Source organism: Antedon bifida, chromosome 5 (genome assembly GCF_963402885.1).
Source record: "Antedon bifida chromosome 5, ecAntBifi1.1, whole genome shotgun sequence".
Taxonomy (NCBI): domain Eukaryota; kingdom Metazoa; phylum Echinodermata; class Crinoidea; order Comatulida; family Antedonidae; genus Antedon; species Antedon bifida.
The window spans coordinates 4,451,274-4,464,573 of NC_136230.1; the positions used below are offsets into that span (position 1 = coordinate 4,451,274).

At 33.4% G+C, this 13,300-nt stretch overlaps 2 protein-coding genes across 3 annotated transcripts; one reads left to right on the forward strand and one right to left on the reverse strand.

Annotated features, from left to right (window-relative positions):
• Positions 1–130: 130 nt before the first annotated feature.
• LOC144843201 (mediator of RNA polymerase II transcription subunit 7-like) lies at positions 131–1,892 on the forward strand. 2 transcript variants are annotated; one of them, XR_013612243.1, is made up of 3 exons: positions 131–231; positions 640–1,415; positions 1,488–1,892. XR_013612243.1 is itself a non-coding variant. In XM_078699976.1 (2 exons), exon 2 carries the CDS (start codon positions 665–667, stop codon positions 1,358–1,360), a length of 696 nt encoding a protein of 231 aa, XP_078556102.1. In that variant the 5' UTR covers positions 131–231; positions 640–664; the 3' UTR covers positions 1,361–1,891. The 2 variants fall into 2 exon arrangements, 1 of the variants encoding a protein (XP_078556102.1); XM_078699976.1 differs by having other exon boundaries at positions 640–1,891.
• A 37-nt stretch (positions 1,893–1,929) lies between these two features.
• LOC144843254 (uncharacterized) lies at positions 1,930–11,830 on the reverse strand. The gene is made up of 12 exons (XM_078700048.1): positions 11,776–11,830; positions 9,974–10,441; positions 8,516–8,983; positions 7,556–8,035; positions 7,099–7,343; positions 6,611–6,743; positions 6,144–6,475; positions 5,790–5,931; positions 5,383–5,558; positions 5,034–5,206; positions 4,654–4,811; positions 1,930–4,260 (listed from the first exon to the last, which is right to left on the reverse strand). The coding sequence occupies exons 1-12, from the start codon at positions 11,828–11,830 to the stop codon at positions 4,217–4,219; spliced, it is 2,874 nt and encodes a 957-aa protein (XP_078556174.1). The 3' UTR covers positions 1,930–4,216.
• Between the last annotated feature and the right edge of the window lie 1,470 nt (positions 11,831–13,300).

Consider the following 13,300-nt stretch of genomic DNA (forward strand, 5'->3'; position numbering starts at 1 on the left):
ATTTATTACCTAAATTCTTTATAGAAACAATATTTCTGCAAAATAATGTTAATTACTTTAAGTAGTTAAGTACTCTTCTTTAATTCTGTCTTGTTAACCTAGAGGGCGCTCGTCGTAAAATATTAAATGTGTCGATCGGAGATACTTGTTTGATGTACAGTACTTGCTGAATTTGTGGTAGTAATTTATGGAAGATTTTTAGGCCTAGACACTTCAGGATTATTGTGGATAGTGTGTATTATTATATATTTTTATATACTTAATATATTAGCATCATTAATAATAGTATAGTACCCAGTAACAAAGTTTATATAGCTAGTGAAGCTAGGCCTACTCACTTGCTATAGTCGGTTCGTTCTTCTGACAGACGTTACACACGAAAATATGATGATGATCCCCCGTATAGGCCTATAAAAAAGGCATATTGGTTGGCCTAGGTAGCTGCTAGTTTGCACAAGATATTTTGAATACACCCTATCTTGCTATCCTATATTGAATTTGATTTTTTTTTTTTTAAATGAATAGTCATAAAAATATTAAAATTATTATATATTATATTTGATGATTGAATAATATGATAATTGACAGGTTTTGTTTAATGACATTTTATAATCTGTATTTTTTAAATATTTTCTTTAGAGATTTTTGTTACCCTACATAAAGTATGGCTGAAGAACAAGGAGTGAGCTCGTTACCATTGCCTCCCATGCAGTTCATAAAGAACTACACTGATGACCGAATCCGCAACGGAACCGCTCCTAAACCGCCACATCCACCACCTGATAAATATGATATGTTTGGTGCGACGTTTCAACCAGACGATGCAATTATAAGGCAACTTGAATCCCAAGGATTACAGAGATTACACCCAAAACAATTTGACCATAAAGACGAATTAAAACGACTTAATCATTCAATTTTAGTAAATTTTTTAGATTTAGTCGACATATTGATAACATCCCCGTCGAGCCAACATAGGCAGCAGAAAGTGGAAGACATCAACCTTGTATTTATCCATATGCATCATTTAATCAATGAATTCAGACCTCACCAAGCGAGGGAGACACTGCGTGTTATGATGGAGGTACAGAAACGGCAAAGACTCGATACAGCTGAACGATTTCAGAAACATTTAGAAAAAGTTACGGAGTCGTTACAGAATTGTTTAGGATCGTTACCGTCAAACATCGGCAGTATCGAAAGTAAAGTAGTGACGTCGATTGAGATTGAACAGAGGTCGATGAACATAAAACAAGAACCAAAAGATACAGTGAAAGAGGAGGAGGAACAAAAGAAGGTGCAGGAGGACAATTTTTATGACAAAGACAAACTAATGTGTGACATGGTGGATTCAATATAAGTGACACAAATAAGTGACATTTTTTGGTCCCATTGACAAACCCAATAAATGTCACCTTTTGGGTTTGCCAGTGTGACAAAAATAAGTGACATTTTTTGGTCCCATTGACAAACCCAATAAATGTCACTTTTGGGTTTGCCAGTGTGACAAAAATAAGTGACACTTTTTGTTGGTCCCATTGACAAACCCAATAAATGTCACTTTTGGATTTACCAGTGTGATAAAAAATAAGTCACTTTTGGGTTTGACAGTGTGACAAAAAAATGGAACTTTTTGAATTTATCGATGGGTCTAATTTGGTTTTGACAATGAGACAAAAGGGTAACTTTTTTGGGGTTTGTCAATGGGACTAAACATGACAATTTTTGGGTTTTTTGTCATTGAGACCAAAAAAAGTACTCGTGAAACGAACATGTGGAAATACTGTATGTTTTTACCTCCAAGGCAAATCCCTGTGTGTCCTTTTAAGTGGATTTCTACTGAAGTAGTAATTTGTACTTCACATTGTAGTTTAATAAAAAAAATAAATAAAACAATGTTGGCAATTGTTTCTAATTATTTATGCTAGTCAGAAGTAGTAAACCAGTTTGGTAATGACATTAGATATGTGCACGTTTAAAAACCACCTCAACTTCACCGATTTTAATAAAAATGACCTATGAATATTCTACTTACATCCAACATACACAATATGTACCACTGTAAAAGCGTGCACTTATTTGATTTTTTATTAATGCTAACAATACAGTACTACGTGAAATGCTTATACCATTTCTGCAAAAAACTGTGATACGGGTATGTTATATATATATTACCATTCATCCAGGTAGTTTGCAGTTTGGAAAAATAAATCGTGAAACGTCGCTGTTAAACAAACAATTCCAGTTGACTAGACTTATTTTTCCAAACATAAAACTGTGATGATGGTTGCTTATGGTATGTTAATAATGCAGTGCTACTTATTAACGAGCAGTATACTTACTTAATAAAACCTCGATTATCAATTTCTAACGCCTTATTTTACGGGACTAAGATAATTCCCCGTCCCTGTTTCCATAACATATCTACATAGGCCTACATACAAAATACATACAGGAAAATGTTAGAAAAGACTCGAGGTATGCATGTAGTACTTAATTGTTAAATACAGGTGTCACCGGAGTAGTAGAAAACCGACGTCAACCGAGTTCTGATTGGTCGGTTAAAATCTCACGTGTAATAAGCATGCGTTTTGCATATTATTAACTAAGCAAACCTCAATCGTATTGTTTTTTCCCCAGTAAAAACAAATCCTAGGTTTTTTCTGAAAGTAGTTTTTTTTAAATACAAGTGTGAAAACATTTCCTGAAATATTAGATACATTACCGTAACCTGTAGTGATTCACTAACGAAACAAAAAGATAGGAATCCTGTCGACACTATACCGAGAATATGTAAAATCAAAATTGATATATATATATATATATATTTAATATACAGGTGATTCAATTAGCATAAATTCTAATTTAATCAAAACTTAAAGATGTATTTCCCCCAAAAACATGAAAAATTAAGCTTAATAAAAGAATATGAATAGGTCATTTTGCAGGTATGATAGCCTAAAGTTATCACTTTCGTAGGAAAAAAACTTTAAAAATAAGTTTTTCACTTAGGCCTATAAAACAATATTCCATTTTTTTTCAGGTAAATAATTTGTTTTCGATCCAATTTTTGGTCAAAGTGAATAACTATTATGTGACATTCAAATGACATATTCAACAACAAAAAATGTAAGTAGGACGACAATATATTTTACGACAAAATTGGACGCTAACATGCATACTGGCGGTATTATTGAATATCGTAAAATACGAAAAAGTTGCTATATCTGATAATAAATAGTATTTCATAAAATTAACATCCAATACAAAAACATTCAACTTAATAGGGTTTGAAGCGAACACGAAATCATTACGAAAATCGATAATAATCGATTTGCTATGCAAAAGTTATATCGTTAAAATTTATATTAATCGATTTAAAGTTGCAATCATGTCGCGCTAAAATCGATTTACTACGCAATAATCATGTCGTAAAAATTGAGATTAGTCGAATACGTTTGTAATAGTTTTAAAGTGCTTTTCGGCTTCCCTACTTTCAGAGTGGCGTTATATACTAGGAGGACTACAGAATATTAATTATTATTTCCCTCAGTTAGATAAGTTAAACCAAAAGACGATACCGTACATACAAATTAAATTATGTTAATCAAATACATAAGTAGGCCTATGTAGGCTAAGACTATATAGCCTACCAGTAAACACTAAAGCCCAACTCAGACAGCATCGTACGACGAGGCCCGACGAAACGTCTTCACTTGTCGATGATGTCTGAGTTGAATCTCGACGAGACTAGTCGTCTTCAGATAGCGTCGAGCGTAGTTTTTAGGTCGTCGGGAGAACTTTAAACATGTTTAATTTTCTCCCGACGAGACGACTCGTCAGACCTCGTCGTACGACGCTGTCTGAGTTAGCCTTTAGTGATTATTCAACCAGTTATTTAAAAAAAACTTCTCTTGGTACCATGCGACACGGTTATTATATTTCCAGCATCTTGTACAGGACCTCGCTTGAGTACGTCTCACATTGTAAATATACTCATTTTATGCTGTTTAGATAGAGGATGAAAAGAAGGAACGACATATTAAATAGATTGTATAAAACCAATCTTAAATCGGCTTTGTATTGTTTGTCACCATTTAAAAGCACTGATCATTGTTTACGAAGAAATATCTCGAAACGACAATTGCTCAGACAGTGAAACAAATACACTTCTCTGGTCTAAATAGACCTTAAATCTTTGTATCCACTGCCACCGTTACATTTTTACATCAATAGTCATTGCACGAGCAGTACCAATATCTGAAATTGCAATTTTTCAAATGAATTACAGTGTTAAATAGGCGTAACAGATGCGTTCCATTATTTGAGCAATATCCGTAGAAAACCGTAGTAATAACAGGCATTTACGGTCATTAGTACATTTAAAGCATGGAAACCCTATTACAGACCCACATTTACCGTACTAAACGTTTAGCGTAGGCCTACATCAGACTGCATTTTGGAACCACCGCTACTTAAGAAAGTAATGTTTACTCTACAATCGAAAAGGGTACTTTCCCCCATTGGCTGATCCAGGGATATGTGATGCTCCCCAACTCCTTCAAAAGCTTTTCTAGCGATGGCCGCCATACCAGAAATAGGCCTACATATATTTTATTATCTTATTATTTAATATCTACCGTTGTAACTTACGTCCAGTGTACCATATCTCTGCTGATTTTGTCCGACTGTATATAATTCTTGGATTGGTGTCATAACCATCCCATTCTTTACATTCTTTGCCTTCCACAACTGCGAACCATCCTTTATCACCTCCGCAACCATTGTGATAATTACTCATATAAAATTGCCTACAATTTAGATTGATTGATATTGTTTACTTTAATTCGGACTTATTCATTTACTGATCTCATCAATTCATTTGCAGTAGAACTAGTAACAACCTTGCTTTTGGACATGCCAATTAGGGAAGAACACTTTAGGAGTGTAAGGCCTAATACCTAATATTAGGCAACGATTAAAGCAAAAAGCTAATATTCAAATGTGATCTTTGTTACACTAAATGTACACACCGATTAGAAAGTCCATCTATTGAAAATACATTAAAGGAAGCAGATTGCATGTCCTCCCAAGGTGAACTTTGAACTCTGTCCTTCGAAAACCAAGAAGTAGTAGTAGAACCAACACCATCAAAGGTGATAGAAAACAACTCCTCATGAAATGCAGAAAACGCTGTTAGTTTTACCTGTAACATAAAAAAACAGATTTTATTTTTTTATGTATTTTTGGTAAATTTTTTTTTAAGTAGACAACATCAAATAAAGTTGAAAGTTTAATCACAACAAAAATATATTTTACAGAACAAATGTTTGCGTTATGTAAATAAAAAGTATATTAAATATACTAACAATAACAATTTACCTGTTGAATATTTAATGTTGACCAGTTATCAAATATTGCATTGTTTTTGTAAAATGTATCACTGATGAGAAATTGATGAGCATGGTGGTTTGATGTTCCTGTTCCATTTATCCAAGCGCTGTAAATGCTAACTCCAGTCATAGATACACCCTTAAACACTCGAACCCATTCATTTCCTGTACAGAACAGTAAATAAATGCTATGAAAACACGTTTGACTAGAAAGGGTTTGCCAAATAGCGATCAGTGTCTGTTCTGGTGTAGAAGGCATATTGAAAATTTGATTGTTTAAAGTGAATAAAGAAACCGCTTGTTTTTGTTTGTGTTCTTTTGTGTTGAATCCCATATTATTTCCATAATATAAAAAGTAGACCCATTGTGAATGTTATGCTATGCGTTAGTACTTACCAATTCGACAGCCTAAAACTTCAGCTCGTAAAGTACAGAAAGTGTAACAGCTTTTAGGGTAAATCCTGATAGCCACGCCTTGTATTACTGGATTAAAATAATGTATTCGTACGGTAGATCGGTCCAAATTACCATCAAAAATCTGGATTTTAATGCAAATAGGAAATAAGAATACAAATACACGAACACTTACGTGTGTTCAACTACATTCTACTTATTAACAAGCAAGAAGAAGGTATATACAAACAGTTTAGTTTACATTTTCTTCTCCAAATACTGTAGTTAAGTTTATTCTCAAATTACTTTTACAATATCTCCTTTTATACCTTATTTTATCTCCTGCTATAGGCCTACCTTAGGACGTCCGTGACCATTAGAGATGAAATAGTCACCAACTTGGTTTACTTTGATGTAGCTTATTTTGTAAGTTGTTATCCATTGATCTTCGTCTTCTCTACCCTGTGTTTGGATACCAGTGATATTGTGCTCCACCATCAAATGTATTTGAATCCAACTGTTGATATCTGAACTATGTGGAAGCCAACAAGGGACGCACGAAGTTTTTCCTACTGCATTTAATCTTGCACATTTTGCGCCATGGTTTTCTCGATCTGACCACATAGAACTGGCTCTTAATTGACCATCGAAAATATTACCTGACTCCATTCCAAGAGGCTCAAGACATTCTAAAGAACCAAAGCAAAGCAATACAGTTAGGATCTGATAAGATTGGATCAAACAACCATCATGCTACTCACACGAACTGTGTTATGTATACTGTGAAAACCCACTCAACATTTTCACGAACGCAATGATCTTACCTGCTGACGGACACTGGTCAGCTAGATATCCAGTTGCAGAACATAAACAAAGATGGCGTCTCGCAGTATCAGGAACATTGATACAAATGTTTCCAGGCTCACAGTCAACAAATGCGCATGTGCTTTTCGATTTCTATGAAAACAAATTATTAACCAAATTATAGTAAATAAATATAGAAAATAGTACGGTAATATTCGCGTGTTAAGTTAAGGTTTTTACAAATTTTGCGTATACGAGTTATCAAATGGAAACTGCATATATAAAATACACACGTGTTGGAAAATAATTTTGCCGTACAAATTCATATCACTTCACTACCAATTTTGAATGTGAACGTGTCATCAATCAAGTAGTAGTACCTGATGAAACATATAGGCGTCAATAATTGTACATATGGTTCTTGTCTTTGTAAAGACGCCAATGAATAATTAATGTTTACTTTTCAGAGTAAAATGTCTAACTTATGTAATCATTGACTTTAACTTACTGTGACCACAGGACTCATTTCGATGTATCTTTCTCCTGTGATCTCATCAAAATTACTCTCGTCTTCGGTACGAGTAGCGTCATTTAATTTACATGTATTTTGGTTGAAGTTGACTGATTTACATTGCTGGTTCTTGATACAGTTTGTGACACAGGAAGCCAAAGTACTGTCACTGATAGTGGCGATGTCATTGTTTTGCAGCTTATGGTCCTCAACAACCGTGGACTCGTATACATTATCTGATTCTGGGGAGGAAAATTAGATTGGCACACAATAACATTTTGTTTCATATGCCAAACTTTGATTTCCACTATGATGCAACGCAATGACGTAGCTAGTTGACCAATGACAAGCGACAGTTTGGATAATTCATCGCTTGTAATTGGTCAACTCGCTTGCGTTGCGTCCTAGTGGGAACCAACCTTTAGTAATTAGTAGAGAATATACTACTACTTACTGTTAATATCAAAAACAGCATCAAACATAAAATGTCTGGTTTTATAATCAGTAAAAGTAACTTGTGTCCCGATATCATAGCTGGCAGGTTGGTCCGTAAATTTATAAATCGACCCAACATTAGAATAATCATGTTGATAGTAGAGACGCGCTGTTGTTGTATACGTAAAGCCAATCTTATCTCCAGGCAAAACATCAATTCGAACAGAATGTGCAAGTGGAAATTCGATGACAACATCAGGCTCTCCTTCCGGAAGTAAAGTTTTCCCGATGATTTCATACACGTTGTTGTCTGCGTCTACCGCTCTGTAAACTAAGCCGATGATATCCGTTGTTACTTTTGCCATATACCTCCATCCTGTGATTGTACCGGGACACTTAATCTTGTTCCAATCGTCCATCCACATTTTCAATGACGTTGTTGTTGTCGTAGTTATCTTCATTAACGGCCAATTGATAATGTTACATGGTAAATATGAATCTACAAATCAATAACAATTCATTTGAAATAACTTTTTACGAATGAAAAACTGAAGATTTTAAATTCATATTTTCGACTGATGAAAATTGTATTATGATTTAATATTAAAGCCCGTTTTTCATAGGCACATGTGAATTTCTTGTCCTCTGCGAAACTTATACCAAATTCGTAGGTATAGCCTTGATTGATCGCTTTATTTCAGAATTACGAAAAATAATAATAATACAAACAAAAACCAAAACACATAATAGGATTTTCTCCCATTCGTTGAAGAGATTTTAAAACTTTAAGAGATAGTGCGTGGTGCATCATTTAAACTTGTCAAAATTCCTATTTTAAATCCATAGACGCACTTGAGGACGTAAAAAGATGGTAAATACATCATAACATACAGCAGTACAGATTAGTTCAACAAAACCTGAACAAATTATATATTTATTTATTGATGTTCCCATTGGCCCATCAAGCAGCCAAGCTTACCTTTTAAAACGGCTTGAAATGAAAATGTTCTAGCAGCAGGACCGGCATTGATTGCGTGAACGGTATGGACTAGCAAATTGTTCATGCTGAACAAATCTGTATATATAAACTGTGTACCTTCATTGTCATACGGCAATAGACTTGTATCAAATTTGAATCCAATAACATCACCACTTTTTACTGAGATCCAATCTGGTTCTGGTAGCGTAAACTCTCGTGCTTTATTCAATACTTGTTGTTTCGGTATTACGGTTCGTCCAACCACAACGTACTGGTTGCTACCAGCTATGTGTGGACGCATCACCAATGCCAAGAATTCTGCAGACGCAGTTGGATAGAATCTCCAAGCTGTTACATATCCATCACATTTTATTGGATTCCCAGTATTCAGCATTGTCCATCCGTTGCTATCCAATGAGGCTCTGGGTATCAAAGATCCTCCGTGTACCTTTGGACAACTGGCAGAAGCTAAAAATAAAATAAAAACTGTAATTAGAAAAGCCATTCTGTTGCCTGTCTGTCCACATGGGTCTGTGATTTTGGGAAGCAACTATTTATCAGAGTCGACACCTCAGTTCACCGTTTTATGGGCTCGCGATTGATGCTACTGTTTAGCCATAATTACTTACAGGATAGTTGAGCCCTCTGCAAAATATTAAAGATGTATTGTCCCCCAAAAACATGAAAAATAAAGATTAAATAAATCAGTCTTTTTTTTGTCTTATGTAGGTTCGACCCACTTTTATTTCTTCATCAATAAAATGTTCGTTTACATTGCACTTGATTAATGTAATATTACAATACAATACAACTGACATTAAATAACTTTCATTACATCTTATATCTCACTCCTACCATTGTATTTTTATATATAAGTAATGTAATAATAATAATATATAAGTAAATCAGACTTTGAATAGGTTATTTCGTAGTTTTAATAAAGTTAATCACTTCCGTAGGAAAAAAGAAACCAATAAAAATAATATTTGAATATTTAAAATGACATGACATGACAAAATTCTATTGATTGGCAGCCAATTTGACTATTTTTTGCTTAAAAGTATTGTTTTTTTCAGGTAAATATTTTGTTTTTAGATCCAATTTTTGGTTAAAGTGGATAACTATTATGTGATATTAAAATGGCATATTCAACAAAAACAATTTTTTCAGGGAGACGATACATCTTTAACCAATTAATCGATGTTTTTCTAGTTAAGAGATGTTATTTAGAGGGTTGGTTATATTTAGGAAATAGTTGGGCTATCTTTAACTTAGATGCAACGATCGATCGTATGTGTAAATTGCTATAAAATAAAATTAGATAAGCAAATACTCTAACCAAATTTGAATCCAATAACATCACCACTTTTTACTGAGATCCAATCTGGTTCAATTTGTCAAAACTCATTTTGCTACACACAATTTTATTTACAAAACATAAAATATTCAGTACGGTACCTTTTAAAACAGCTTGAAATGAATATGTTCTCATACTGGAACCGCCATTGATCGTGTGAACCGTGTGGACTAACAAATCATTCTGACTGATCCCCTGGCCATATATAACCGTTGTACCTTCATTATCAAACAGCAGAAGACTTGTTTCAAATTTGAATCCAATAACATCACCACTTTTTACTGAGATCCAATCTGGTTCTGGTAGCGTAAACTCTCGTGCTTTATTCAATACTTGTTGTTTCGGTATTACGGTTCGTCCAACCACAACGTACTGGTTGCTACCAGCTATGTGTGGACGCATCACCAATGCCAAGAATTCTGCAGACGCAGTTGGATAGAATCTCCAAGCTGTTACATATCCATCACATGTTATTGGATTCCCAGTATTCAGCATTGTCCATCCGTTGCTATCCAATGAGGCTCTATGTATCAAAGATCCTCCGTGTACCTTTGGACAACTGGCAGAAGCTAAAAATAAAATAAAAACTGTAATTAGAAAAGCCATTCTGTTGCCTGTCTGTCCACATGGGTCTGTGATTTTGGGAAGCAACTATTTATCAGAGTCGACACCTCAGTTCACCGTTTTATGGGCTCGCGATTGATGCTACTGTTTAGCCATATTACTTACAGGATAGTTGAGCCCACTGCAAAATATTAAAGATGTATTGTCCACCAAAAACATGAAAAACAAAGATTAAGTAACTCAGACTTCTTTTTTGTCTTATAGGTTCGACCCACTTTTATTTCTTCATCAATAAAATGTTCGTTTACAATGCATTGCACATGAGTAATGTAATATTACAATACAATACAACTGACATTAAATAACTTTCATTACATCTTATATCTCACTCCTACCATTGTATTTTTATATATAAGTAATATAATAATAATATATAAGTAAATCAGACTTTGAATAGGTTATTTCGTAGTTTTAATAAAGTTAATCACTTCCGTAGGAAAAAAGAAACAAATACAAATAATATTTGAATATTTAAAATGACATGACATGTCAAAATTCCATTGGCTGGCAACCAATTTGACTATTTTTTGCTTAAAAGTACTGTTTTTTCAGGTAAATATTTTGTTTTTAGATCCAATTTTTGGTTAAAGTGGATAACTATTATGTGACATTAAAATGGCATACTCAACAAAAACAATTTTTTCAGGGGGACGATACATCTTTAACTAATTAATCGATGTTTTTCTAGTTAAGAGATGTTATTTAGAGGGTTGGTTATATTTAGGAAATAGTTGGGCTATCTTTAACTTAGATGCAACGATCGATCGTATGTGTAAATTGCTATAAAATAAAAATGAGATAAGCAAATACTCTAACCTTTGAATGCTACGATGCCAACCAACAGAAAAAGAACGAATGATTTCATATCAACAACAAACGTAATGGTTAGAATTACAATGAAATGGCGCGTTGATGTTCGACTTCAAATCTAATCAAATGTCGTCGTATCTTCTCTGACAACATACATTTTTCACGGTGGTCACTCTAGATCTATATCTAAAATGAACTAGTCAACGTGACTGCGATGTGTTTTATGTAAGGGTAATAAAGATACATATTGTGATATTTCGTGTTATTTAGGCCAAAACACTTCTTACTTACTATAGATATTTATTGATAACGAATAATAGCTGATTGTTAAACGTGAAATAAACAAATGAAATTTATTGCATAAATAGCATTTATTTTATTACCGTATAATACAGTAAGTCGTAATTATATGTCTATCAATATATACTACACCATTAACCTCCTTAAATATCATTATTTGTACACAAACTTGCTCTATAACCATTTCCAATTGGCGTTAATCTTATTTTAGTCAATAAGTGCATTTTTAACGTTGTTATTCCTTCTTTCTATTATTTTTAAGGGCATGTTCACACGTACCTAACAAACAGACAGACAGACAAACAGACACACGCGAATAAAATGGTTTACATTTTGATTGATATTTATATTTAAATTTACGCTTTATCAATTACCATGTGGAGGAAATATATATATTACCATATAAAAAATCTGCGTACAGTACATACAAATACAAATATATACCACATGAAGTGTAAAACAGTGGTGGTTGCTGCTTATGCCAATATGCCGAACAGTACTAATTACATAATAAAACTTATTTGTAAACTTCTGTATGTCCCACATATCTACGCCTTATATATTATTAGAGACTAAAGTAATGAGTTTCCAGTTCAGTTACCTTAACTAATCTGCGTACAAACACAAATACAGTTTTCACCGGAGTAGAGAACCGGCGTCAACCGATTGGTTGGTTAAAATGCTTACGCATAATGTATTTTCTCTAACGGCATGTGTTATGCATATATGCATAAATATATAAACATATAAATATAATAAATATAAATAAATAAATATAAATAAACATAACTCGATTGTATTGTTTATGTTCCGTGAAAAACAAACACTAGACTTTAGGGAGTACTTTTTATGATGATATATACAAGTGTGCTGGGAACATATATCTCGGTATATTTATTCAAAAATTCACATTTAGAAGTACATACATGACAGCACAATTGCATATGTATTACACAATAAAAAATATATAAACTATAGACAACACTATCAACAATATATAAATACGAATAAGTTAGACTGCAGTTACCTCAATTAATACAAGCAAAAAAATAAATTAATTAAAGTTTGTTCAAAAGTTCAACCATAAAAGGAACTGGACTAGTCTGGAAACGTTTTGTTTTATATAACTATAATTGTCCACTTTACGATTATGTCTAAGGGTCATGCAGGATCTATACTGAGGGGCAGAGAACCAGGGAGAGAATTGACCAGAGGCGTGTGCTTAAGAGGCAAAAACCTTGCAAGAGTGCCATCTTCTTATTAACATTTCTCCTGAATCATTAAAGACAAACTTTAGTCACTAACACACAGACAAAGAGTGGAATTTTTCGACAACATATTGAGAATATGTAAAACCAAAATGTAATTATACAGGTTGTGGTTTGATTAAATTAGCATAAAGTCAAAATGTATTAATAGAACGTTGACGTACACGTGTACATTATTGGCGGTGTTATGATTCAAGATCGAAAAAATTGACTAAGCTTATCTATATCTTACGATACATTGTATAATTTATACAATTACAATCCAAAAAACATCCACCTTATAGTAGATTTGAAGCTAACACAAAATAATCACGAAAATCGATAATAATCTATTTAATCTGCAATATTATATGTCGTCCAACATTAATAATCGATTTAAAGTGTCGATCATGTCGCTAACATCGATAATAATCGATTCAAAGTGTC

Bases quoted from the DNA above. Each gene is read 5' to 3' on its own strand.
- LOC144843201 (XM_078699976.1), top strand. From the start codon at position 665: ATGGCTGAAGAACAAGGAGTGAGCTCGTTACCATTGCCTCCCATGCAG.
- LOC144843254 (XM_078700048.1), bottom strand. From the start codon at position 11,830: ATGCACTTATTGACTAAAATAAGATTAACGCCAATTGGAAATGGTTAT. The intron at 5,559-5,789 runs GTAAGTACTAAC...TGTTCTGTACAG, and splicing joins AGTTTTAGGCTGTCGAATTG to GAAATGAATGGGTTCGAGTG. The intron at 4,261-4,653 runs GTAAGTTACAAC...TTGCAATTTCAG, and splicing joins AGAGATATGGTACACTGGAC to ATATTGGTACTGCTCGTGCA.